Source organism: Aspergillus udagawae, assembly GCF_001078395.1.
Source record: "Aspergillus udagawae IFM 46973 DNA, scaffold_8, whole genome shotgun sequence".
NCBI lineage: Eukaryota > Fungi > Ascomycota > Eurotiomycetes > Eurotiales > Aspergillaceae > Aspergillus > Aspergillus udagawae.
Genome location: NW_025091271.1, coordinates 313,866 through 340,283, shown reverse-complemented (window position 1 = coordinate 340,283; position 26,418 = coordinate 313,866). Strand labels below are relative to the sequence as shown.

At 50.8% G+C, this 26,418-nt stretch overlaps 11 protein-coding genes across 11 annotated transcripts; 4 read left to right on the top strand and 7 right to left on the bottom strand.

Annotated features, from left to right (window-relative positions):
• Positions 1-1,563: 1,563 nt before the first annotated feature.
• On the top strand, positions 1,564-4,310 carry Aud_009618 (CVNH domain-containing protein; the record flags this gene model as incomplete). The annotated part of the gene is made up of 4 exons (XM_043294468.1): positions 1,564-2,243; positions 2,488-3,403; positions 3,458-3,682; positions 3,732-4,310. 4 exons carry the CDS (start codon positions 1,564-1,566, stop codon positions 4,308-4,310), a joined length of 2,400 nt encoding a protein of 799 aa, XP_043150403.1.
• Positions 4,311-5,216: 906 nt separating this feature from the next.
• Positions 5,217-5,615, top strand: Aud_009617 (DUF4267 domain-containing protein; the record flags this gene model as incomplete). The annotated part of the gene is made up of 1 exon (XM_043294467.1): positions 5,217-5,615. The coding sequence occupies one exon, from the start codon at positions 5,217-5,219 to the stop codon at positions 5,613-5,615; it is 399 nt and encodes a 132-aa protein (XP_043150402.1).
• An 865-nt stretch (positions 5,616-6,480) lies between these two features.
• Positions 6,481-7,595, bottom strand: Aud_009616 (putative protein kinase; the record flags this gene model as incomplete). The annotated part of the gene is made up of 3 exons (XM_043294466.1): positions 6,481-6,971; positions 7,030-7,306; positions 7,365-7,595. The coding sequence occupies 3 exons, from the start codon at positions 7,593-7,595 to the stop codon at positions 6,481-6,483; spliced, it is 999 nt and encodes a 332-aa protein (XP_043150401.1).
• Positions 7,596-8,910: 1,315 nt separating this feature from the next.
• Positions 8,911-10,999, top strand: Aud_009615 (high affinity methionine permease; the record flags this gene model as incomplete). Its single annotated transcript, XM_043294465.1, has 9 exons — positions 8,911-9,130; positions 9,180-9,419; positions 9,463-9,558; positions 9,603-9,678; positions 9,723-9,909; positions 9,956-10,224; positions 10,274-10,410; positions 10,462-10,714; positions 10,759-10,999. 9 exons carry the CDS (start codon positions 8,911-8,913, stop codon positions 10,997-10,999), a joined length of 1,719 nt encoding a protein of 572 aa, XP_043150400.1.
• Positions 11,000-11,034: 35 nt separating this feature from the next.
• On the bottom strand, positions 11,035-12,159 carry Aud_009614 (DUF3431 domain-containing protein; the record flags this gene model as incomplete). The annotated part of the gene is made up of 1 exon (XM_043294464.1): positions 11,035-12,159. One exon carries the CDS (start codon positions 12,157-12,159, stop codon positions 11,035-11,037), a length of 1,125 nt encoding a protein of 374 aa, XP_043150399.1.
• A 494-nt stretch (positions 12,160-12,653) lies between these two features.
• Aud_009613 (putative oxalate/formate antiporter) lies at positions 12,654-14,082 on the bottom strand (the record flags this gene model as incomplete). Its single annotated transcript, XM_043294463.1, has 3 exons — positions 12,654-13,561; positions 13,610-13,702; positions 13,749-14,082. The coding sequence occupies 3 exons, from the start codon at positions 14,080-14,082 to the stop codon at positions 12,654-12,656; spliced, it is 1,335 nt and encodes a 444-aa protein (XP_043150398.1).
• An 823-nt stretch (positions 14,083-14,905) lies between these two features.
• On the bottom strand, positions 14,906-15,974 carry Aud_009612 (uncharacterized protein; the record flags this gene model as incomplete). The annotated part of the gene is made up of 2 exons (XM_043294462.1): positions 14,906-15,759; positions 15,806-15,974. 2 exons carry the CDS (start codon positions 15,972-15,974, stop codon positions 14,906-14,908), a joined length of 1,023 nt encoding a protein of 340 aa, XP_043150397.1.
• Positions 15,975-16,269: 295 nt separating this feature from the next.
• Positions 16,270-17,445, bottom strand: Aud_009611 (pyridoxal phosphate-dependent aminotransferase; the record flags this gene model as incomplete). Its single annotated transcript, XM_043294461.1, has 1 exon — positions 16,270-17,445. One exon carries the CDS (start codon positions 17,443-17,445, stop codon positions 16,270-16,272), a length of 1,176 nt encoding a protein of 391 aa, XP_043150396.1.
• A 1,393-nt stretch (positions 17,446-18,838) lies between these two features.
• On the bottom strand, positions 18,839-20,690 carry Aud_009610 (cytochrome P450; the record flags this gene model as incomplete). The annotated part of the gene is made up of 6 exons (XM_043294460.1): positions 18,839-19,004; positions 19,065-19,310; positions 19,375-19,736; positions 19,784-19,859; positions 19,905-20,382; positions 20,456-20,690. 6 exons carry the CDS (start codon positions 20,688-20,690, stop codon positions 18,839-18,841), a joined length of 1,563 nt encoding a protein of 520 aa, XP_043150395.1.
• A 515-nt stretch (positions 20,691-21,205) lies between these two features.
• Positions 21,206-23,516, top strand: Aud_009609 (terpene cyclase; the record flags this gene model as incomplete). Its single annotated transcript, XM_043294459.1, has 5 exons — positions 21,206-21,348; positions 21,399-21,484; positions 21,532-22,490; positions 22,544-22,698; positions 22,757-23,516. 5 exons carry the CDS (start codon positions 21,206-21,208, stop codon positions 23,514-23,516), a joined length of 2,103 nt encoding a protein of 700 aa, XP_043150394.1.
• A 38-nt stretch (positions 23,517-23,554) lies between these two features.
• On the bottom strand, positions 23,555-24,945 carry Aud_009608 (uncharacterized protein; the record flags this gene model as incomplete). The annotated part of the gene is made up of 2 exons (XM_043294458.1): positions 23,555-24,732; positions 24,822-24,945. The coding sequence occupies 2 exons, from the start codon at positions 24,943-24,945 to the stop codon at positions 23,555-23,557; spliced, it is 1,302 nt and encodes a 433-aa protein (XP_043150393.1).
• Positions 24,946-26,418: the final 1,473 nt, after the last annotated feature.

Sequence of the window (26,418 nt, the reverse complement as noted above, 5' to 3'; positions counted from 1 at the left end):
AATGAGGACTCACCACTCCTAAAAGAATGGAAAATACCTGGTTGAGGTCGAAGATGGCAAGATCATTGAAGTTGAAGAGCCAAAAGCGAAGGAGTTCAAGATTCAAATGTCAAGGAAGGATATATTTGACACCTTCAAGTGATGGTGTGTACAGTTGGATGGAGGGGTGGATTCATTTACCCTGACCCCTCACCGAAGTGATATGCATGTATAGGCGGGGTCGAAAACGGGATCCCCCAATGATGGACTCACAGTTATTCTACCATTTATACTTGAAAGAAACTACGCAAAACCCGTATCTATACTCTGGTCAAATATGTCATTGTAAAATATCTCTAAACCTCTATAGAGCGGAGCATAATGTTCTAGCTAGGAGTTCCAGAACGGTTGGACGAGAAGGGCTGGCTATCTGGCGATCTGGCTAAAACCCACACACTTTCCCATTTCCTCCGTAGCCTTCGTCTACATTTACCTCTTACATGGCGAGGTCTATGGTACTATACCCTCCGGTGCCCTGAGAATCACGTTGGTCGGTATTTCATGAAAATGGAACTCGTGCTTAGCGTTACGGAATCGGCAGGATTCGGCGATCAGCATCAGCTATGATCTGAACGCACCGAGACAATCCATCTCACTTGCTGATGCACTCAAAGTCATGGATAATGCTCCAAAATCTATTGGAATACAGCGGCTAGCTGAACATCGGATTTGCCAACATTAGAAAGACATGTTCATAACTTGGGTTTAGCTCCTGCAAGGATATGGATATTCGGCGAATCTGAGTTCGTTGAATAAACCATCTCAGAAACCAAGTGGTTGCCGTCTAATACTACTACAACAACAACAACAACAACAACAACAATCTAAATTAAGATGCTTCCAATGAACAGTTCGCGGTGTTCGTCACCTAAGCCTCACTTAGCCTGAGCGGGCTTTCAGCTAAGCCACCAAAACTATGAAGTTATTAAAAACTTTCAAAGACAATGAATTAAGACATATGAAGCGATTGGAAGTCAACTCACCAACACATCTCACTAGTAGTAGTTCGTATCTAGGCTCCAAGCGAGTTCGCACTGATTTAACCACTGCTGCAAGCGGACTGGAGCTCTTACCATCAAACTCCTTCTTTGAATACAATATCAGTACAGTGCAAGTGCTAGGAACTAGTTTAAAATTCCTTTACCATTAATACAAAGTTTGTCTTAAGTGCAGTATGCAATCATCCGTATTGACTTGAATTCCAGGCAGATAGGTTAGGACTCCGACTTGCCATCAGCTAGCCTCAGCTCCACATTATCCGCGGAGAGGAAATCCGCCGGGGCCCAACTGGCTACCTGCTTGATTGGCCTACGCCTGTCCGCCAGGAGACGACCGGAGGGTTGGAACGGTCTTAGAGGGCAATCACAATACAGTAAAGGCTGGCTGCACTTGTTGCTTTTTTTTTATTAAACCTAACCCCGCTGTACGGGCATATCCAGCACATCCTCGGCCAGGGACAAGTATAAATTGACGAACGATGTCTCTTAAAGCTGTAGTAGAAACGACAACTGAAGTCACTTAAAGATGGTTTTCTCTACCTCCTGCCGGAATATTTCGCTCGAACATGATCCCAATACAGACCTAACCTATTTACGTGCCGAGTGCAAAACGGCGGATTCCGGGGAATGGAACTCTAGTTCGATTTGCCTTGACGAACATCTCGGAGTGAGCCGGCTGTACAAGGGATTCGACACTACGGAAGGTAAGACAGCCTCTGCTCAAGGAAAGTCCCTACAGTCGCTTCTGGAGCCTGGTAGTCTGACCCTCAGGGGTACTTCGGTATTGTATGGTAGAGTCTCCGGCGTGGATGGTGGCTGGGAGGCAACTATCTACCTCGATCTTCTCTTCAATAACGACAACGGGAAGCTGGTGAGGGAGGGCAGATCGACCAGTCTGATGAAGTCAGCCGGACTTATCAGATCCTCCGTGGACGGCGACATAATGTCGCTTCTTCTCGCACCGGATGGAAAGCTATACGTCTCTCGGATGTCGATGCACGACGATTCGGCACTTGATAATGAAGGCCGACTGAGACCTTACAACGGTGATCTCTCCGCCATGGAATATCGGCAATTATTCGCTAGTTATTGGGGCATCAGCGGCCAAATGAGAAAACTGAACCCTATGGGGGACTGGCAGGACTTTGACCTCCGGTTCGGTGAGCAGCTCAGCAACGCTACTGGGAGTATATCATTGGAACCTCCGTAAGCCCTCCACCTAAGAATGGAAAGCGTTGTGGCACCTATCTGTCCTACTCACGTCTAATATATAGGTCTGAATATGTGGAGGATGAGTACCCACACTCGTGTCACTTGACACACAAACAGGGTCTAGTGAGTCTCGGGTTTACTATTATAGGGGCGGAAGCGTTAATAGTACGTATACCATGTCTATGGCCGAACTCTATGGCCGAAAGCTTCCCCCAATCTGTCCATAATAAACTGACAGTCTCCTGCAAAAGGACGAGGAAACCAGGACAACTGCACAATGCATCTATATGTCTACTATTCTGGCCGGTTACCTTGCGGATATTCTATTCTTCGGCAGGGTCGGGGCGGCTTATGGGTCTGGTTTGGCCCCCTTGGCTGCGTCTACTGTTCGATCCGCCATGAGCCCTTTCGTCAGCGACCCCAAGATGAGAGACGAGGTGGCCGCGGTTGCTCTCTACAGAGTGCTGAAGGAAGAGGTTCCAAAAGCCGCGGGAATCGGTGTTCGAAACGTTATAGCACTTTACTCGGGCGAATCAGCCAGAGACTGTCCGAATCAAGATGACTGTTTGAATGCGCTCAAGGACTACGCAGCAGCAGAGTTCAACCGCCAAGGTGTTGACTCGTCTATACTGCAGGAAATGACACTAGGATGGGACAAGTATGGCAATTCCTCCCTCCCCATGGAATTCACTAACACGCGCTACAGAATCCTTGAGACTGTTTTGGAAGCACTTATTAACGGAAAGTCGGAGGACGACATTAAACACAGCTTTGACGACTACACTCACGATGGGGTCGATCTTCTACCACTTCCGCAGTCGCAGTCGCCGTCACCGCCTCCTGAAAAGAAGAAAGACGAGGGGACCGATTACATAGGTAAATGGAGACAGGATATCATTTCCGTACAGGATCAGTTGTACCTTCTCGAGCCGAGCGTTGGCCTTGACGTGGAACAGAGCACTATGCAGGCTCTAGAATCGATTGCTAATGGACTCACCGGCCTTAACGGACTACTCGACTTCTGGCCAGATTACAAAGGCGATGATGCGACTAACGAGCAGCGTAAAGCAATAATACAATCCACGACCGAACTCGTTGCGAAGGGTACCGAGACAGTCAAGGATACTGAGGAAGGCAACTCGGTTCTCAACCAGGTATGTTCCCCGTCCACTATGTATGACCATAAGCTAAGCCTATCGTTGCTTTAGGTGCTTAAGCTAGCACAAAATCTGGAGAGCCTCAAAACCCAATTCACAGACGAAACGGACGCCGAGCAAGCCGAATTGGACAAGCTGAAACCCGAGTTGCAAGCGGCTGTTGAGAAAATGTTTGCCGATCAAAAGGTTTACCAGCATGCACAAAACGGGCTCACGGCAGAGGTAAACAAACTCAGCGAGGAGGAGCATAAACACGGAGCGGAAGCAACAATTGAAGTGCGTACTTCCACCACTTGCTTCCTATCACCCAACCTAACGATCGTAGGACGGCATAAGGTGGTACAGAGATTTGCTTCGAAGGCGTACCTCTGCTCTTGCATCCGCTCAAGCGGCAGCCGACACAGCAATGGAAACATACCTTGAATCTGAGCAAACTGTAGTCCACCTACAGGCCCGCCAGGCAATGCTCAACGACATCCATAAGCGCCGGTTCGCAGTGCAACGGGAAATCACCAAAACCGAGATGATCATCCGCGACCTGAAACTGATGATTGAAGGCACAAAGCGGGAAGAGGAGCGGATCCTATCCGTGGTAGACCTCATGTCGGCCACGCTGACCGACTTATTACACATTGGCGAGCCTCCGTACCATCGTCCGAACCGGAAGATCGAGGATCAAGTCTGCACAGCGGTCTTGGCGGTTCACCGAGAGTCTCTGATTGATGCGTCCTTTGTGGAGAGTGCACGGAAGGCGGTTACGTCGGTCCTAGATTGGTTTGATGATGTTATGCCGGAGGCTACGCAGCGTGAGATTGATGCGATAGTGAAGAACCCGCTATATCAACAGTCAAAACGTAAATTTGACGGAGCGGCCGTCGAAAAGGACGTCGAAAAGGATGTCTAAGAGGCTCTTGAGCAAGATGAAGCTATCGGTCTCGATCTGTTTGGATGATTGTTTACGGGCCCCATAAGTGTATTATTGTTGCACTCGCCAGCCGTCTTCGCACAATCCACGCAAGCAGCACCTATCTTCGCCCATCCTGTTGAATGTCTCTCGCTCGCGCCCACACTTGCTATTACTGTTTGTTCTTCTTTCTCAAGCATTTCTCTTGTCATTCTGATCACTTTCTCTCTTCTGGATCTCGCTCTGATCATCTATTGCCGCTCCTAGCTACCCTGCATCCAAAGCACAGAATGGGAGGCTGTATGCCGTTTCGCACCCTGCTTTAAAGCATTGCATAATGCTCGTTTGTGTGCTTGGCGGCTCTAGAGACATAAATTTAAGACCTGAAAGGATCGACGGTTACCAATCGTTCCTGAAGGGATCACTGAGCAATCTGGAAGAATGCTTAATCTGGATGGACTTTTATGGAAAAACCATGTAATAGGCATAACTAAACAGTTACTCTACAGCACATGACTTACTACCATAGGCGTGAGAGAACCATCGTTGTCACAAGAGGAACTGGAGGAAATATAGCCTATATTGGTTGAAGCCTCAGGTCGCAGGTATAGAGGTAATCTGATGGCGTACAAGGACCAAAAATGATGAAACTTCCAGCTAAGTGAAGAGGGGTGGTCAGCTTCTTATCTTACAAGGCTGTCTCACATGACTTTTGGCGTAGTTGATGGCCGTCAAGACTGCTTATGGGCAAGGCTGCCTAGAGCCAAGAAATGTCAGCCTTGTTGACACGAACAAATATTAGTACATGATTCATCGGTCGTCTTCGATTTCCCAAAACAAACAAACTATCTCATCTCTGGACTATCAAGAATCTCATTCCTGTTCTATTTGTCATCTCAACCTTCCATGTCTCAATCACCTTATATCTCGGTCCTCGCCACCGTCTTGGGAATCATCCCTATCGGTTTTGGCGTCAACGCCATCCTGCGTCCCGCCCATGCATTGACTTTCTTCGAGTTTGAACCACCCGTCGCTCCCGGAGACCGAAGCCTCGTTGACAGCCTGCTGATTGTATATGGCGCAAGGGATATTTTCATGGGCCTTGCCATCTATGCTGCTGGGTTTTTCGGCACTCGTAAGTCCCTTGGTTGGACTTTGGTCGCAACCAGCGGTGTCGCCGTTGCCGACGGGGCTGTGTGCTGGAGCCAGGGCCATGGACATTGGAATCACTGGGGATATGCTCCTGTCCTTGCTATTATTGGAGGCCTTCTGGTCCGTCAGTCTGATAGCAAGGATGGGTTGTAGCACATTGGAAACTACCATTATTTGAAGAGGAGTACAGATAAATCTTATGAAATGTCAGCAGTTATATGTCTCTACAGTGAGGTATGCTCGTGGTATGAAGCTTGGGAGTCTATCTGGGCGTTCTGAGGGATTAGGGATGTAATTCGTTGATTTTTACATTCCCTCTCTATCACAATGTATATGACCAACCGCTGAATCACCGACGCGCTATGCAATACAGAATTCCCTCGCCAGACGCTCCTCATAATGTTTTGTCATTATAGAATGCCTCCCATAGGGTAAGTTCATCACATCTTCTGAAAGAATGGCCTTGACAGATCGTGGCCAAGGGACTGATATAATGCAGCGTTCATCTCTTTACGCATAGTAGAATTCGCTGATTACCCTTTCCCCCTAATATAGAAATTAAACCCTTCATTCAGATAGGGAAAACTCCCACTCAGATACAAAAGGTGCGCTGACCGATATCGCCGTGACAGCTCATGGAAATGTCAAACTCGCTATCAAACCGTGGTACAAGAAGAGGAATAAGGGCGAATTCCTCAATGGTACAGTCAATGCTGGTAACCTCTATTGAACATGTCTTCAATTCCGAACAATACTAAACCATTCATGTTCTAGCGTTTCTGCCACAGTCAACCGGCGGCTAGGCTCATATTGTAGGATCTTCTTCAACAGATCAGCCAATTGTTCAACCTCGTCGGGGGGAATCTCTCTGGGAAACTCTTCGCCTGGCCCCAAGTCCCAATAATGCAATCCTCGTCGTAGCGCCCACTCTATCGATCGAGTGCCGGTCGATAGTTCCGATTGTTCCTTGGCCAGTGGATCAACCAGAACCGCTCGACCGAATGAGTCCGTTTCATCTTTAGAACTCCTTTCTGTGCTTCCAGGTCGTAGACCACCACGGCTCTGGCAGTGTGCCAAGCATCTCAACCATGTGGAAGAGGTGGCTGTCAACATTGTCATCAAACATGTCAAAGAGCTTTCTACCCGTTCGTATCTCGAAGAGGGTGCAGCCGAGTGCCCAGAGGTCACATCCAAATCCTGGCGTATTCTCTAAAACAAGTTCGGGGGGACGATAACTCTCGGGGATACCAAGCTCCTCTGGTGGATTTGTGACATCGTAAGACTCTCCGAAGTCGATCACAAGAATCTCATCTACGACGTACGGCAGCGGAACATGGCGAAACTCGACCGGACGGACGAGATATCTAGGCGCGGTAGGATCAGACGGAGTCTCCCCTGACTCAGTGAAAACTTCTACCTTGACGGGGTCTCCCAGGATTTTGAGGACTTCATCTTCGGGTAGTCCGTCAAGGCCCTCAACTCTCAGGAGAATGTTTGACGGCGTGAAGTCTACTGCCAAGTCAGTTCCAACCATGCGGTGTGGCTCGTGGGAACGTCAGGAACTGACCTCCGTGACATATACCATGACTATGCAATGCAGCCATGACTTCAGCAGCCTGCCGAGCCATCTTCCGCAAGCTTCTGTCCGGGTCTTCGAATTGCTGGGCTATAAGAGAGACACGCGGCCCCGCCACAGGATACACAAAGCAAAGGTGTGACCCATTTGGGCCTTCAATTCGAAATTGATCGAACGGAAGGCAGATGTGCATTTCTAATCCAAATTCTCGAAGCCGTTCCACGCGAAGCTCTGGGCAATCGTCTTTCGAGTAATCGGCCATAAGAATCTTTCTCAAGAGCCACATAATGGGGTATCCCATTGCGCAGGACTTGACACAGCCAAACGTTGGCGAACCCCCCGCTGCCTAGCTTGTGAATGACGCGGTATTCGCCCTGTCGACCTAGGCAATCGCCAAGTTGAACAGCATGATGGCCACCAGGCTCATAATCCCAGATTTTCTCCAGTCCGAATGGAGCCGTATCAATGTACAAACCATTGAATGGCCGCTTGTCATAATCCTCGTCCGTTTGAGACAAGACGGGAGATCCAGGCGCGTAGTCTCCGTGATCCGACATTGTAAGCGCTAGATCTTCTGGTTGTTGAGAGCGTCAGACACTGATCTCCAAGAAATGTGGAAGGCCAGAAATCAGCGTACCGAATTGACGACGTCGAATTCGTCTTCCACATAGATGTCACATAAATTGGTGACTTTAAAAGAGTTTAGCAAGTAGTGGAGCGGCGGGGCAATTGCGGAGGAATAAGCCGGGGTGTAGAACGAAGCGACAACGTCCAATGAATGAACTAAGCTGGCATTCCGTTTCCTTTGCCAATGAAGCGCCATGATCTGTTCTAAGGAATAGATCGATCGATCGTAGGACAACAGAACACGGAGTCGTGAAGGATGTCGATATACCCCTGCAGACCCACAGGTCACTGTCTACGTCGGCAGTTCCGCACAGATTTATGATTATGAAGGCCATCTAGATGTTCAGTACTCTGGAACTCAGAGGAATGTTCCTATTGCTCTGGCAAACCCTCATGAATGGCGCATACCACCAGGCGGCTTCAACCTAGAGCTCTGGGATGCAAGAACGGGGAAAAGCATCAGCTCTGTTGGAACTCCTCTCATTTGGCTGCATAGGCCGCACAAACCAAGAGCTATTCTTGTTGGACCTTGTGTACTCCCTCTCTGTATTTTCTGTTTCCTTGATTGCACTGCCTTTGCCAAAGTGTTGTTATATGCTACATCATGTCAGTGTACAGTTCAATGTCAGTTTGTCAATTCACAGACTTATCTTTGGAAAGTGTTATTATGGCGCGATGGGCCTAATTCGGCCTATATTTCGAAGCTGCTGTCGCTACCATACTGTTAATTGGGCTGATAACGATGTGTTGATGCTAAAAGATCGTGCGGATTGCGACATCCCTAGTGGGTAGACCCCTCATGCTACCATCGTCCCCTGCAATCATGCAATCACCTTGGCGAATAAGCATCTTGATTTTATTGGAGTCTTCAGACGAAATGCCAAGTGCATATCCATAGAAATGATATTAATCGAGTGATAATCAGCACTTGGATCGCATTGCCGAGCGCTACCAAGCAGGCCAACAGATATGATTGGGCGGAGGAGTATAAAGACAGATTAGGATGAGCATTACAGACACAAGGACAGTCTACTTGACAGTCTAGATTTTCTGCCAATGCCAGACGGGCCGTCTCCATCTTTTGAGTTTGTCGAAGACTTATCGGCTTCTGTCGTAGCATCACGTCATTGTGCCAGGTGATGAGCACCTTATGTTACACGTATCAAGGGATAAATAGTTCGACCTCCTACAGCACGATGGGTTAACAGCGCTCACTGATCTGCCTTCTAACCCAAATCTACCACAATGGGGTCCAAGCACAATGATCAATCTGATGCTTCGAGCTTCAGCAGTGGCGACCTGCAATACACTGCTGAAGCCGGTGCCAACTCCTCCGTGCCAACCTACCAAGAAGCCAGCGGTGCGCCGATTGAAGTCAATTCGCCGCTGGGATACTCGGTCGGTTGGATCACAGTCATCTTCCTCAACCTCAGCAAGATGATCGGAACTGGTGTCTTTTCCACCCGTGAGTCCTTCGTCTCGTGTGATGTGATGCCTAGAATTGACAGCCGCAGCATCAACTGTCCTCAGAGGCGCCGGGTCCGTTGGCCTGGCACTGATCTACTGGGTCATTGGATTCTTCATGGCCGGCAGCACACTGGCAGTCTACCTGGAGTTTTCCTCGTACTTTCCCAGCCGGTCCGGGTCAGAGGTGGTTTACCTCGAACAGGCGTATCCGCGGCCAAAGTATTTTCTCCCGACCGTGTTTGCAATGCAATCGGTTTTGTTTTCGTTTAGCAGTAGTAATGCGATCGGTACGTGTATTAGTCTGAATACCGGGTATATCTGACCGATCAGTCCTCGCGCAGTATCTGTTTCGACTGGCAGAGGCGGAGTCCACGCCGTGGAAGCTCAAGGGTGTTGCAGTGGCTTCGTATAGCGTTGCAGTGCTAGGTGAGATATCGCATATTGTCTAAAAAAGGATGCTAACAGTATAGTCCTGGCATTCAACACGAAGTGGTCGCTGCGTTTCGCCAATGCCATTGGGTTTGTCAAACTCGTCACATTGATCTTGTATGTCTATCCCTTGTCAAAAAAGAAGGAAACTCACGGGTTAGCATCGGTATCACCGGTCTAGTCGTCCTTGGGGGCCACACCAAGATCGAAGATCCCAAGGCCAACTTTCGAGACGCCTTTGAGGGCAGCTCGTCTGCCTCGGTGTACGGAGCAACAAACGCACTGGTCAAGGTAGCCTTCTCGTACGCGGGATTCGAGAATGCATTCAATGTTGTGAATGAAGTCAAGGTATGTCATGCTTTTGGCTTCAGACGTTCGCTACTCATACCAGCAGAATCCAATCAAAACGTTACGGTGGAGCGCGCCGCTCTCTCTCTTCCTGGTAGCAACACTCTACATGCTCGCCAACATCGCCTATTTCTCCGCCGCAACAAAGGGGGAGATCCTCGGCTCCAAGGTCGTGGCGGCGGGTATCTTCTTTCAGAAAGTCTTCGGCACGAGCAGTGCGTCGCGAGCCCTGAACTTTCTCATCTGTCTCAGCGCATTCGGAAATCTCCTTGCCGTTCTCATCGGGCAGTCCCGTCTCCTCCGTGAATGCGGAAGGTAAGTCGCTATGGCATGACTGTAGCGTCAACATCGCTGACGAGACCAGACAAGGAGTCCTTCCGTTCACCAAGTTTTGGACCTCGACCCGTCCATTCGGCACACCGCTTGGCCCCTACGCGCTGAAATGGGCCTTGACGGTCCTCATGATCCTCGCTCCGCCAGCCGGCGACGCCTTCAATTTCGGTGCGTTCTCTCCGGACATACACTGTATAAAGCCTATACTTACGTTGGCAGTCGTCGATTTGGGCGTGTACCCCAACAACGCCTTCGCCCTAGTCCTCGCTATTGGACTACTGCTTACCCGTCGCCACCGCAAGCGGCATAATATTCCGCCCTCGGGATATAAAGCGTGGGACGTGGTGGTCGGCTTCTCGATCCTCTCGAATACCTATATGGTTGTTGCGCCGTGGTATCCGCCCACAACAGGGGCGAAGGGAGGGGATGTGAGTTTCTGGTATGCGACGTACTGCGCCGTGAGCTTGGGAATGTAAGTTTTCCTCTGTTTTACCGAGTGCAATGCTGATTATGTAGTATTGGGCTCTGTGGCGTGTATTACTACCTCTATATCAAGGTGTTGCCGCGGCTGGGTGGGTATACCTTCCGGCAGATTATCCTGCAGATGGATGATGGAGCGACCGCGCATAAATTAGTCAAGGTCCCTAATGAGCAGTTGAAGACCTGGGATGCGGAACATGATGCTACGGGGAGAGAGCGAGCCAAGGAGGAGGCTGTTAGTACGGCTGTCGATGTCAAGCACGAGTTTGGCATATAGTTAGCGTTAGGTCATTCATATACATGCGGATTCTCTCATTTAGGACGTGAATGGGTCTCTCCCCAGTCGGCTGGTAACTTGAAGTCCTTGGGAAGCACATACTCCCCCCGACAACTCCCTGGGCTCGTACAACGTAGGTTACACCGTCCGTACAACCGACAATAACACTCGTCGGCCCTCGGACACGCCTGCTCATTCAACCGCTGCAATTCCACCCCATCCCCAGACCCAGTCCCCAGATGCTCGGGGGCAATAAACAAAATATGCCAGATATATGACAGGATCCGGCCCGCGACCCTATCATCCGGCGGGGCCGCTCCCCATCGCCGCGGACCAGCCGCCATCCCATCAAGCAGCCACTGCCGCAAAGCGACATATTCCGCCCGCGAATGCCGCCAAATATTCTCCCTCGCCACAACAAACTGCGCACAGCACTGAGCCTTGACCGCATCGTTGCGTCCCAGTTTCGCAGCAAGGTATGCCTCCCTGTCCTCCCCACCAAACAACACCCCCAGCGCCCCCGGCAGCGCCGTATCCGATGCCGCGCGCGCACTCCACGGTTCAAGCACAGACTGCACCCGATTCTCCAGACTCCCCTGCGGCGCTGCCGACGCGGCGCACGTGCTCACGCTCCAGTCGCAGCGCAGGTTATGGTACCCGAGTTGTTCCAGCGCAGCGGGGATGTTAAGCGAGGCGAGGAGCGCGGCGTTGTCGTAGGCCGGATGATCGTTGTGCCAGGCGAAGCGGGAGCCGTGTACGAAGACGGCACCTGCGGCGGGAATGGCGTCGTAGTTGTCGATTAGGAAGGTGAGGTAGGCCATTGCTTCGTGGCCGCGGTTTGTGGGGACTTGTAGCGTGGATGCCTTGGGATTGGGACTGTCGACGGTGTAGATGCAGAGGTGGTATGTTTTTGAGAGGGGATCGAGCCAGGAGGGGTCACCGTCTGCTGTGACGCGCGAGACCACCAGGACTGGTTTGGTGGTTTTGCTCAGGCCGGGGCATTTGCCGCGGGACGGCGGGGTGGGCGAGGAGGATTTGTAGCGGATGTGCGTCCATGGGAAGGTTTTGATGCGGGAGGTTGGGCGGTTGAGGGTGAGGAGGAGAAGGATACCGCCGAGGACGGTGAGGTGGAATAGAGAGCGCAGAGTTTTGCGTCTCATGGGGTCTATCTCTCTTGTCTCTCGTCCATCATATAGGTTTGGAGGACGTGTCTGTTGGCAACTCTATTCCGGGAGATCCGCGGTCATGAGGCCGGCGGGAATGCACAGCCTCATTCCAACTCCCGTCTACACAGGGAGGATCCGCAGATAAAAAGGTGTAAACCTTGATCAGATGGATGAGAATTTCAATCCCGGACGAGACAAATCACAGGATAAATTACTTCCATGCCTTACATATTCGATTCAAGGTCCATCTGATACGATCTTTACCTTGGACAAGCTCATGCGAAGCCTCGACAACCCACACAGTGTCGTTTTTATTGGTCCATTAGAGACCCAAGGGCCTCGCACTAGCTGTATCAGGTTAGTCATGTCTTGCTCCAGAATGCTTCTAGAAGCTTGCCAGGTTAGGAAGTGCATTGCAGAGAGCCGAGGTCCTCTAGATGATGCTACTCTATCAACCTTCACAAACCTCTACAACACACCAAACAAGGTCAAAATTTAGTTTTCAGTCGCCAACCCCCCGCAACTCCCCTGGCAAGCACAAACGCCACAAATGACGCCAGGTACAACACCCCTCCAAATACAATCAATCCCCAGTACTCCCCATGGTTATACTCCTGGATGGCACCGGCTATAGGAATCGCCGTCAAAGTGCCCACACTCACCAGCGTAAAGGTCGTCCCATTGCGCTTCCCATAGTCCTCTGTGCGACAAACCTGTGAGATACACACCGGGGTTAAACTAATCGCCGCGCCACTCCAGAACCCGAAGCATGTCGCGTAGGCGATGATGGCGCCGTCATTATCACCCGCTGTATACCACAGCGCCAGGGTTAATATAGAGCAGACTAGCGCCGTCAATGACATGATATTGAACCGGCCAACGCGGTCAGCAAGCAATCCTGGCAACGCGCGGCCGGGGATCGCGCCGACATTGAGGAACACGCTGAGCTTGTATGCGAGAGACGAGTCCATGCCAGCATATAGTCCGTACGAGGAGATGTAGGTGTATGGAATGAAGACGGCGAACTCTACCAGCCAGACCGCGAGAGTGGTAGCTGCATATTTGGGCTCACGGAGGGCTTTGAAATCGATTGCCATTCCGGCTTGGCGGTTGGGCGGGAGTCGGGTGCGAAGTAAAAGGCAGGCGAGTGCGCATAGTACGAAGCAGATGATTCCGATGATCCGCAGTGCCCAGGTGAATCCGAGCGAAGGGCCGAGGTATAGAATGATCAAGGGGAAGAAGACCCCGCCTAGTCCGCCGGCCGTGCAGGCTATCCCTGTGGCCAGACCGCGACGAACGTTGAACCAGTGGCCGACAGCTGCAATTGCCGGAGTGAACAGGCAGCAGGAGGAGATGCCGCCGAGAACACTGAAAGAAAGGAAGATTTGATAGTATTCTATGCTCGTCAGCTTACCTGCATACGACACAGGAGGCAGGGACGTACGTGTACTCTCGCTGAAGAAGAAAACGGCCAACACAATGCCAATTGACCCTGGCAAAACAACTGGAAGAACGCCACGGCTGTCGAAAATGGGACCTATACGCGTTAGAAAGGTTCGAACGTGAAGGCAGGGCCTACATACCAACTTGCGCACTGCCAAAGTACAAGAAGAAACTGTAGACCCCAAAAATCCACCCAACGCTTGAGGGAGAGTACGCAGCGAGCTGATGTTGGGCTGTCCATGCATGCAGCACCCCTATCGTATTCAAAAGACCCATTGATGGAATCATTGCACACCATGCGCCGAGTACCACCAGCCAGGCCCGAAGGCCGCCCTCGGGGAACTTTTCGTCGATGGGATCATTAGAAGATTCGCTTTCTGTCGTCTGGATATCGCGCTTGTACAGATTGTTGGATTGCTTTTCGAAAACTGTTGCATCCAGGGGCGCGCGGTGTTCAGATATATCCTGACCCATCTCTTCATAGGAGCGTTCGAAGTTCAGTAACTCCTAGTAAACTATACAGCCAGCAAAATCAAAGAAGGTTGATTTTTCTCAACTGAGTGGCTATCTAATTCATATAGTGGTGACCCAAATGAGCAATATCAAGTGTCGGGTCACCTCAGATTTCTGATAGCCGCAGACCATTCGACGAAAGAAAACGTGGACAGAAGTTAAGAGGAGACCCGAAAAAGGATCTGTTTGCACATGTCTCCAATTCGATAGAAGCAGAAATTGACTCTAGCTTGATCTATACCCACTTTTCCACATGTCGCTGAGTTGCCCATTCGCTTTCCACGCCCCACATCTTGTCTATCCCTTCGGGACTGGCCGCCGCTCCGAAGATCCCCGAATCAGTGGCTACTGTTTCTCGGAAGATTAAGATCGTTTCTTTGATATGCTGTAAGTGGCGTACAACCCGTTGCCCTATCCAATGAAGAACCGGTAAGTAGACACAGGTCCCATGCGTTCACGCCTATGTGTCATGTCGTGTTTTCGAGGGTTCGGGCATGACTCCAGAGTCTCCGACATTTTTACAGAGTTAGAAAGCTGGTACGGCTAGTGTCGGGTCCCTGACAAGTGGTCCGAGTAGTCCAAGCTTATAGTGTAAGATATGGCAAGCATACCCAGAAGCTCTAGACTGGCACAAACGTCCTATATATGCTGTTCGGTATGCCTGTAGCAATGCAGAATTGCCATTGGCTGCAATATCAACGGCCTGTGCTTAACGTATATATACAAATCCCTAAACCCTGGAACGCGGGGCTAGCTCCATTTATCATGTATATATACTGACATATTATAGAGCAGGGGTATCCGCAAAACACGACGCCGAAAAGCTCTCAGGATACCGACTACCAGCAACCTCCGCCGCATTGCAAGCCGATCGAACCTCCTCCTCTTCTTCCGGAGACAACTCGACGCTCAAGCTCCCCAGATTCTCCTTCAACCGCTCGAGCTTGGTCGTCCCAGGAATAGGGAAAATATCATCGCCCTGCGCCATCAACCAAGCCAATGTCAACTGCGACGGGGCGACTCCCTTCTTCGCCGCAACCGCCTTAAGCTTCTCCACCAGCGCCAGATTCTTGCCAAAATTCTCCTTGCTAAACCGCGGCGAAAGCAGGCGGAAATCGCCCTCCTCGAAATCATCCGGCGAGGTAATAGCCCCAGTCAAGAACCCCCGGCTCAGCGGCGAGTACGCCACGACCGCGACGCCGAGCTCGCGCGCCGTCTCGAGCAGTTTGTACTGCGGGCTCTCGATCTCCAGCGCAAAGGGCGAGTATTCCATCTGCACGGCGGTGATGGGGTGGACCTTGTGAGCGCGACGCAGCGAGTCCGCGCTGCACTCGCTCAGACCTAGGTATTTGATTTTCCCTTCCGCCTTGAGCTGTGCCATTGCCTCGACGGTCTTTTCGATCGGGGTCTTGCGGTCGAGCCGGTGGCAGTAGTAGAGGTCGATGGTCTTGACACCGAGACGGGCGAGGGAGCGATCGCAAGCCTCAAGGGCGTATTCGGGTGAAGAGTCGACGAAGCGTTGTCCGTCTGGTCCTAACCGGTTGGCGAACTTGGTTGCGAGGAAGATGTTGCCGCGTTTGGAGGGGTTAGCTCTGAACCATTTGCCGAGGAGGTCCTCGCTGTCGCCGTATATGTCGGCTGGGTTCCGTTAGTCGGATTCATGGGGAATAGGTAAGGTACGTACCGCTATCCCAGAATGTTTCGCCTAGCTCATATGCAGCATCTAGCAGGGCAAGTCGCTCAGGGTCGGGTTTGGCGGTGCCGTAGAAGGAGCTCAGGCCCATTAACCCGAAGCCGAGGCGGGGGACTTGAGGGCCGTTCTTTCCCAGCGGACGAGTTGGAAGGGTAGGCATGTTGATTGCAGGGATTGGGTAGCTTACAGTGTGAGTAGAATGTTGGGCCAGTACACCAGTACACCAGTACACCTCAGTCCTTTTATATGTGGAATTTGCGGGGAGACTGATTGTGGAGTGACATCAGTGGAGACTATCTTCGCTCTTATTTCCGTCCGCAGTGTCATCAACGGATTTATACACCTTATTTCCGCCACGGTAGAACTTATACGAACGCTAGCCAAACTTTATCAGAGTTATGCTTCGGAATAAGTGTATAACTGTGCACTTATATTGATTTCCGTATGATCCGCGTTCAGTCACTGGATATATCCAACGCTTTCCGGACTTTGGCGCCCAGCCCCTTTAGCCTCTCAATGGACTCATTAGAGAACACAAACCGGATATACTGGCTACCGTGCACCTCTCCCCATCCATCCATTGCAGTTGCGCACACACCCTGTTCGAGCAAACGCTTCGATGCGGTGCTCCCATCAAGCCCGAAATCGCTCACGCGTAGAAGCAGGCTCCATCCGCCCGCCGGAACGCCAACTGGCAGCCCGTCAAGTTCCGCGACGACGAGATCACGGCGCGCCTGTAGTTCAGCTACATACGGCGCCATGGTCTCTGACGACCGCTCGAGCGCAACAGCCACGGCTTCCTGAGCGATTCCCACGGGCACAACGACATTAGCCATTGAGACCGCCGCGATATCACTGATCAGGTCCTCTGGTCCCACGATCCAGCCAACACGCCATCCGATCATCCTCAGCTCTTTCGCGGAGGAGCCTACGATGACCGTCCGCTCGAACATCCCAGGTAAACTGGCTGGGTGTACCACAGGACGTGCATCGAAGACCAGACGCTCCATTGCTGCATCCAGGATGAGAAGCAGGTCCTTCTGTACGCAAATCTCCGCAATGAGCGTCCAGTCCTCTAGGGTAAAGTAGCCCCCGCTCGGCATCGATGGCGACATGAGCAGCATCGCGGTAGTTTTATCAGTAATAGCAGCCCGCAGCGCGGCCTGATCTAGCGTCCACTCCTTCCCTGGCTCGAAGGTAAACGGCACAAGCTTGGGGACGCCGCCAGCGAGCAGGACCCGATTGATGAGCCCCCGGTAGGTCGGATCCGTCAATATCACCTCGTCGCCTTCTTCGATGGTTGCTAGCAGGACGTTCAGGATACCTGAGAGCCCGCCCACGGAGATAACGCAGTTGCGTGCGCCAGAGTATGTCATGCCGGAGAGCTGGGAGACGTGTCTGGCTGCGGCGTCTTTTAGACGGGCTTTGCCGGTGAATGGGAGGTAACTGTTACATGGGTCATCGGAGACGGCGTGCTTGGTGTGAGCTAGAGCCTCTGGATCGGGGGGGATGTTGACGTCTAGGTTTTCCAGGCGGAGGTAGTCGTTGTTGGCTGCGTCGGCGATCTGGGCGATCTGGTCGACATTGATGCCTTGGAGGTGGTTGAGTCGTCGGGGGCGAGTACGAGGCATGTTGATGATCTACGATCTAAGACGTATATTTGCAAGCTTGGATACTTTGCATAAGAGTCGATAATAAATGGGCGAGAGTTACCAAGTTATATACTGGGACCCCGCACTTTAGGTTCACAAGCTCGTATTGACTGATACGCGCAACATTCACACTACAGTACCGTTATAGCATGTCCGTCTTCTCATACGGCCGTAGGATTTTTTTGAAGTATGATAAATTATACTTGGACTTCATCGGGGATAGTGACTCATAATTAGAAAATAACAGCGAAACTATTGGCTGGCCCGAGGCCGAATACGAAGTGGCATATTTATAAATCTTATGTTCCCTTAACCAATCCAAGACCAAAACATCCTGGACACCTTGAGATAACAATGCATCGTGTTGTTTACCCCCTTCGAAACGTACAATCTTACCTCCAAGTAAAGACCCTTATAGTTCACCCGCGCAGAGCATACATGACAACCCAAACACTCAACACTCAACCAAAGCAACCATGGCACCCGCCACCAGAAGGCAGCCCGTGCTTTGTCGAAATACCCGCCCAGAATGTAGAGGAGCTTAAGGTCAGTCGCCCAGACGCAGGCAAGCCGTCCACTAACGATAGCAGACATTTTATGCGTCTCTATTTCCATCGTGGGAATGGAAACCAGCACATGGTGAAGCTACTGAGGATGGGAATCAGATGCGGCACTTCAAGTTCTGCGAGCCTAAAGGTATTCTTCCTCGTTTGTAAACGTGTCGCAGGCTGATGGTGTAGGACTTGCTGGTGCAATCGTCAAAATGGCCCAGGACGGGCCAGGAATAGAGCAGCTGAGGGCTCACGGGGTGACCGTCTATTATATTGTTGATTCTCTTGAGAGGGTGAGCTCATTTACCTTTCTGATGACGACGCTGATTGGGTTAGATGGAGAAACGGGTAAATGAGTTAGGTGGAAGTGTCATTCAGGCGAAGACGACTGAGAGCTCGTATGGTTCGCTTATGAAGTTTTGTGATCCAGAGGGGAACAAATTTGGTTGTTATGAGGTGCGCCATTAATGCCTAGGTCTTTCTACAATTGAGCTGTTTATTCCAGTATGGTGCATGATGTTTGCGTAGTCCGGTCGCTACACAGTAAGCAGCTCTATGGATTCACTTAGGTGTAAGCACGTGGAGCTACTGTTTGAACAATCAGAAGCCCAAAGGCCGAGATCGCAATGCTAGAATGTAGTGCTAGGCCCAAATGTCTTATGCAGGCGAGCACTTTGGCTTAGATTGATATCCAGCATGCAAACAATCCAAGCCCAGAATAATATAGAGAGAAACAGGAACCGGGATGTACAGGATTCTTGAAGCCTTTTAAGCTTGCTTTTAATCAATTCTGAGATCCCAGCACACTTATATGCCTGTGATTAATGAAAAATAACCCGAAATCCCTTTGACTCCAGACTCGGTAGCGGCACAATCAAATCGTGAGCGGGCTTAACATCCTTCTCACTCGTTTCATATAGGCTGAAGTCGGGACCCCCAGGACGAAAAAGTGTAGCGATAATGTGGTTGATTTCAGCGTACGCGAGACTATTCAAGCCAAGTCAGAGACAATTAAGCAGGCTAGCATGCTGGGCGAAAAAAACCTACTTCGTTCCCAAACATCGCCTTGACCCCTTCGAAAAAGGGACATAGTTGCGACTCATCTCCGGCGTAACGTCCGCCAGCCATCGCTCGGGGAGGAATTCATCAGGGCGCGGAAAGACGCTTGGATCACGATGGGAATAGTATGCAGACATGCCGACGGGGACGCCAGCTGGGATCGTCCACTGCCTGAACTGGAGGGGTTGTTTGGGGGATACACGCGTACAGCGGTGCATAGTGCCGAAGCTGAGGCTGTAGAACACAACATCAGTTGGCGTGGTGCTCTATTTAGGCACAGGGAAAACAATAGAAGTACCGAAGACCCTCTTTAATCACCGCCTGTAGATACGGTGCTGTCTCTAGTTCAGCCCAAGTCGGCTTCTTGGGCGGGTAGTTCGCCATGATGGGCTTCAGGTCTTCTTGGAGACGCTTTTTGATGGCGGGGTTGACCATTATATGGTAGCAAATGAAGCACAACGATCCGGCTGTGGTAACGGTGCCAGTGCCAATAAGGACCTGGGCTTCCTTAGACAGGCGATCATCTGTGAGTTCAGACGGCGGGAGATCGCTGTTCAGCAGATGTCGGAAAATGGTCGGGCGGCCACCCATCATCGAGGTATCTTTGGATCCCAGGGATGCTTTTTCACGCTTAGCGACTCGGAGATGGTTATCGCACATCTACCAATGTCAGCAGGGTAATGCTCTTGGGGGTAGGGGTTTATTACCATCTTGAACTTATTGAAGGTCTGAGTTCCGGGGTCCAGCTTCGCCAGAATGCTCACAGGAATAAGCCGGACGACACTGCCCAGTTTAGAATTCACTCCTCAATTGGCGAGAATAACTTACTGAATCAACCAAGGCAACCCCATAAACAAAGGCAGCGTTGCAATCCCATTGTGGAACAGATTATACCACCACGGTGAGAATTCAGGATCATTCACCAAAACATCAGGCGGATCATCCATACACAGCCTGTTAATCACATCCCCAGAGTAAGCCGTGAAGGCATGGTCCAGTCTCACTACCTTGCCAGTTCCCTTGAAGCTTTCGAATCGGTTGACGATCAGTTTCTCGGTCAGCTCGCCAAGCATGGGCTCTAGCCTTGAGACACCCAGTCGAGAAAAATAAGGGTCGAGTGGCTTTCTCCTCTTGCGGTGGAGGCCATGTTCTGTTGTTGCGATGTGAGAGCCCTTGAAGTCGACAATACCTTCGACGAAGGCCTCGTGTCTGTCCGTGGGGCGGACGGAGCCCGTAACGTAGAGTTCGTCGTAGTATTCCGAGTCGCGGATGGAAAGCTCGAACGGATTGATCCTTACGATTGGTCCTATATACAAGAAGCTCTAAGCTTTGCTTCCTTTGCAAGTTGTGCAGTGAAATCAAAAAGTCATAGTACCTACCGTACTTGTCGTGCATCTTCTCAATCTCAAACAGATATTTGCCTTTGTGGACAAGATCATAGTACAACTCGTACCAACTTGTTACTGCGGCAAGCTTGGGACCTGGAAATTTTGCCAGGGGAGACAAGAAGAGGCGATAAATAACTAGGTTGAGGAGATAGAATGCTCCTGCACCGATAACGGCGACGACAGCACACAAACTGGCATCCATGGGTAAGAGCAAGTTGGCCTCCATTTGGGGCCTTGGTGAGACACTAGGTGAGAAGGCGTCCAAACCTAGAGGAGATTGAGGGGTCAACGAGGCTTGATAAAGATTACTTCACATATTATAAGCGCTTTGACATGCTTCTGACATAACAAGGATAAGTGGGCGAATCGCCCAATTCGGTGATTCCCCATTAGGTAGGTACCCCGACAGGTAAGCGACAGGTATTCCTCTGCCCTCTCTGCTCTCTTTGCCCATTCTGAGCAGCCGAAGGTTGCTCGTTCCATCTGACCTTATCTCTCTTGCGGGCTGTTGGGGTCATGGCTCGCCAGCTTACCTCCCACCTTTTCTAGGTCGGTCGGGTTTTGCCCTAAGAAGAACGTCCCCGCGAGTACGATCCTAAACCACGCGGCTCTACCTGATAGAAAATGAAATCATATAAGAGAAGAGGATCACTCCAAGAAACACACGCTAAGCCCTTCAGCCCCTGTAAATGTACATTATCTCTCCGCGACCTGACCCGCTCTGCATGCCTGCGTATAGAAATGGCCTGCAAGTACTCGACACTCATCGACTCCTCCCTGTACGACAGGGAAGGACTTTACCCTGGAATGGATCTCAGGAGGCATATGGCCGGTGAGCTTAAGAGGCTGGTGCTTTCAGGGCCCAAGAAGACTGGCGCCGCTTGGTTGGTCCCATTCCAAAGCCTTATGCGGGGCTCTTAGGACCCCACTCTAGCTTCATAAGTGGCGCGGTGCCAGAGTGTCACCCTGATAGAATGGAGATCATCGCTTACGCACTGGAGTTTGGTTTCATTCATGACGGTATGTGCTGACTGTCTGGGATTGCCGAACGAGGCTCATTCAAACAGATGTCATCAATACGGATGTCAACGATGCCTCATTGGATGAGGTGGGACATGCCTTAGATCAAAGTCAAACTGGCAAGATCGAAGATAGGGGCTCCGATGGAAAGCGTCAAATCGTCACTCAAATCATGCGCGAAATGATGGCAATTGATCCAGAGAGAGCGATGAGTGTCGCTAAGAGCTGGTCCTCTCGCGTCCGACATTCAAGCAGACGGAAGGAGGACACAAACTTTAAGACACTTGAGCAGTTTGTCCCCTACAGGGCCCTCGACGTCGGGTACATGCTCTGGAACGGCCTCGTCACATTTGGCTGCGCAATTACAGTCCCCGATGAAGAGGAGGAAGAGGCAAAGAGGCTTATCATACCTGCGTTGATCCAAGCGTCGCTGCTGAACGACCTCTTCTCCTTCCAGAAGGAGAAGAACGATGCTAGTATCCAGAACGCTGTCTTGATTGTCATGAATGAGCATGGGTGTATCGAAGAAGCAAGAGATATCCTCAAGAAACGCATCCGCCTTGAATGTGCCAACTACGTCCACAATGTCAAGGAGACCAATGCGTGGGTGGATGTCAGTGATGAGCTGAAGAGGTACATCAATATCATGCAGTATACCCTATCTGGCAATGCAGCCTGGAGTACGAATTGCCTGCGGTACAACGGACCTACCAAGCTTAATGAGTTGCAGTTGCTGAGAGGCGAGCACGGCCTGGCGAAATACCCGCCAAGGTGGTCACCGGAGAACAGAACCAGCGGCCTCGTTGAGGGTGATTGTCACGAATCCAAGCCAAACGAGCTCAAGAGGAAGAGGAATGGCGTCAGTGTGGGTGACGAAATGACGACGAATGGCACTGTTGGCGCCAAGAAGCCAGCGCACATCTCACAACCGAGCACGGATTCGATTGTTCTAGAGGATGTGGTGCAGTTGGCGCGTACTTGCGATTTACCGGACTTGAGTAATAAGGTGAGTTAGATATCTTCCTGCGCTGACGCAGCTGTCACTGACTGAGATTCTAGGTTATTCTCCAACCATACCGGTATCTTACCTCCCTCCCCTCTAAGGGTTTCCGAGACCAAGCCATAGATTCTATCAATAAATGGCTGAAGGTGCCCCCGAAGTCGGTGAAGATGATCAAAGACGTCGTCAAGATGCTGCATAGTGCATCTCTCATGTGAGTTCTTCTTGCCCTCTTTCTTTTGACGCGGTTTTCTAGTGTCCAACGGCCCCAGGCTCGATGATCTCCAAGACAACTCCCCACTACGTCGCGGCAAGCCCTCTACCCATAGCATCTACGGCATAGCCCAGACAATCAATAGCGCAACGTACCAATACATCACAGCTACAGATATAACCGCCCAGCTCCAGAACTCAGAAAACTTTCATATCTTCGTTGAAGAGTTACAGCAGCTGCACGTGGGGCAGAGCTATGACCTCTACTGGACGCACAACACGCTCTGCCCAACCATCGCTGAGTATTTGAAAATGGTTGATATGAAGACGGGCGGCCTATTTCGCATGTTGACGCGGATGATGATCGCCGAGAGTCCGGTCGTCGACAAGGTTTCAAACAGTGATATGAATGTGTTCATTTGCCTCCTTGGACGCTTCTTCCAGATCCGCGATGACTATCAAAATCTCGCTTCAGCTGACTACGCAAAGGCGAAGGGGTTTGCCGAGGGTCTCGACGAAGGGAAGTATTCCTTCACGCTAATCCACTGCATTCAGACTTTGGAGTCACAGCCCGAGCTCGCAGGGGAGATGATGCAGTTGCGGGCGTTCCTCGTGAAGAGAAGGCATGAGCACAAACTTAGCCAAGAGGCCAAGCGAGAGGTGTTAGCGACCATGAAGAAAACGGAAAGCTTGCAGTACACACTCAGCGTTCTGTGGGAATTGCACGGAGAGTTGGAGAAGGAAGTTGAATATTTAGAGGCGAAGTTTGGCGAGGAGACCTTCACACTCAGAGTGATGCTAGAGTTGCTGAAGGTCTAAGAGATATAGATTGGTAGATAGGAGGGCAGTTCGTAATGTCATGTCAGCGCCTCTATGCCCAGCGGGTCCTCGCCTCTGATACTGCGCCACCACTCGCTTTGTCGTACAAGTTCTCCCTCTTCACCACCTAGCAGAGACCAGTACTTCTTCAGAAACCACTCCTTTGCTTCCCAGCTGCGGTTGTCCCATGGAGTACCAGTCGAAGCATATCCAGTAGAAGCATCTCGATCCTTCCTTCCAACGCCTGCCCCTCCCCAACACACTAAACCAGTAACCGCATCGCGGAGAAATTCACCCTCGTCTACCTCTTGCTGTTGGAGGATGAGATTCTTCCGTAGCGTCTGAAAGGGCAGGACATCAATGTACGGAGGATGCTTGATAGTAATTTGTTCAATACTTGGCCTCAAGTCTGGCTTGAGTGTCATAAATATCCTCTGCACTGTGCAGATCATGTTCTCTTTGACCATGTCATCGGCTGATGCCCTAAGCGACCGATAGAATGGCGAGGGAGATTCCTTAACACACATCATCTCCTCTGTAATGCTAATATGCATCCTGAGAGTATTCATTGCGGCTAACGTACAAATTGTGTCCAGGCGAAGATGGTTGGCATATGGATCTGGTGTAGGTGTGACCGGTCCAATCCTGAGTATCCTGACCTCGGTAGAGCTGTATGGGCCGGCACGGTGCGTCTGTACTTTGAAATGTGTGGTGGGGCAATTACATTTGGTGGTGGTGGTGGTCATCCAGCATCGATCAATGCCGTCCTTGTGTTTATCATGGATGAGAACGAGAGGATTAACTTGGGTTGGAGGAACCCATATACTCGGTGCCGACAAGGGAGTTTCTGATGGCGAAAATTGCCTTGTGGAGTCCGAGATTGCTAGTGTTGATGGGGAGATATCTGAATGTGAGGGTTGTGCTGTGTAATCCCCGAGTATAGAATCCCAGACATTTGGCGACGATAGGGTATTGTCTGAGGATGTCAGATGTGTTGCAGAGTTCCATATATTCAGTGCTGATGCGGTATGGTCCGACTGTGGAAGAAGCTGTTGGCAGTCCTTGGGAGTAGCCATCGATGAACTGGAAATCGACACGTCCCAGACATCATCACCTAGGATCGACTCGGATTGGACTCTGCCCGTCATCGGGGATGTCTGCGCCATTGATGCTGCAAGCGTTTCGAGGTTCTCCAATCGCTCACGGAGCTTCTCACCTAAAAGGAACACTCTATCAGTAATTTCTTTCCCCCCAGATCTTCCCGATCTATCTTTCGAGAAGCCAAGCCGCACTCACGGTATCTACGTTGCGCTCGGATGTTCTGTTGCCGCCTCTTTTCAGGGTCACGACGGACGGGTTTTCGCTTCTTCTTTCCCATGCTTTCGCTCCGTGCTTTCTCCTCCGTCGTGTCTCGTGGCATCGTGTACATCGCTTTTGTGGTGTGGATCCTTAGAGTAGATGGACGGATGGATGAGGTAGGCTGGGTGGGACGGCTGATGGGGAAAGTGCGGAGTAAGACTCCAAAGACGTGGTCGGCTAGAATGCCTATCTACGGCGGACGACAGCGAGCGACTGTGCTCGTTCTGGTAACTGGTCAGATTGTCTGTCAGATTGTTATACTGTCACAGCGGGATATTCGCTCATTAGGGCTGGAATGTTCTACGGCTGTTCCTCTCCACTCCCAGTATCTATGGAGGCGGAACGGTATCATGTCGCAACTAAATAAATTAACCCAGGTGGTCATCGACTCATTATTACACGACCTTTCTGCCAGCACAGACTTGGCGTCTGAACAAAGAGTGAAGCACCACTATAGGTGGTAAAGCCCTCAGGCTGTAGCAACAGTACCTTAGCAGAATACCCCGCCCCAGAAAATAGAGATAAGAAATAGAATAGAAGCCAAAGAGTACTTAAGCCTCCAGGCTGTAGCCACAGTAACCTGACCGTAAGCTACTCAATCAATACTCTCCATGATGTTGGGGACTCTGCACTGGAAATTCCCGTGACAAGGAGGTGGAGTTTGTCGAGAGGCCGCATGGATCGTCAAATCTACAAAGGAATTCAGTCTGCGACCGATGCAGGGCCAAAATGATGTTTCTGGGAGAGATGCAGAAGGCGAGCCTGGCGCGAGCTGAAAGTAGCATTTGTGAACTTGGAGAAAATGTCTACATTCTCTAGATTTGGTTATACACTAGAATTATTGATTAGAAGTAAGAGGAACGCGCTCGGCGGAGTCAATTGAAATAGGGCTCTGATAGCAACCCAGCTTATAACGTAGCGCAGCTCCTACAATGACACAGTTACTCGGATAGACTTTACAGGTTGTTTCACTATCCTTTTTTTGATCTCGGCCCACGAGAAACAGAATCCTAAAGGGATCCCAGAGAACTTGCGGAACAAGAACTATCCGTACCGGTGAAGCCAGCTGCACTTCGTTAGTGATTTTGACTTCGCAGGAGAAGATGTGTACAACGGCGATCTCCGCAGCAACAACTAGCAGGACAGATGGTTGGACACAGAATCTGTCAAGGAATGGTTGAGGTTTCTCGCTTTAGATGAGTAACGTCGCTGATGATCTGGGTTTAATATGTTGAACAATGCCGGCTACCTTTGATCATTGTCGCGGTTGAAGTGGTTGGACCTGGAATGACGGGTCCTGAGCGGTCATTTCTCAAGGGACCTGTCAACACCGCGATAAATGATCGCTGGCTCTCTTTTGACTCAGGATAGCCATCGTGTGGGAGTGTTGAATATCACTGTGGCTGTGACGCTCTGCTAAGAATGTGGATCCCTAGGTGTATTCATATAAGCAGTTCACCTGCCCCTCACAACATGAATGACAACAACTTCTTACCTTTGAACCTATTGTACACTATTCAACACATGCCACAGGGCAGGCCGC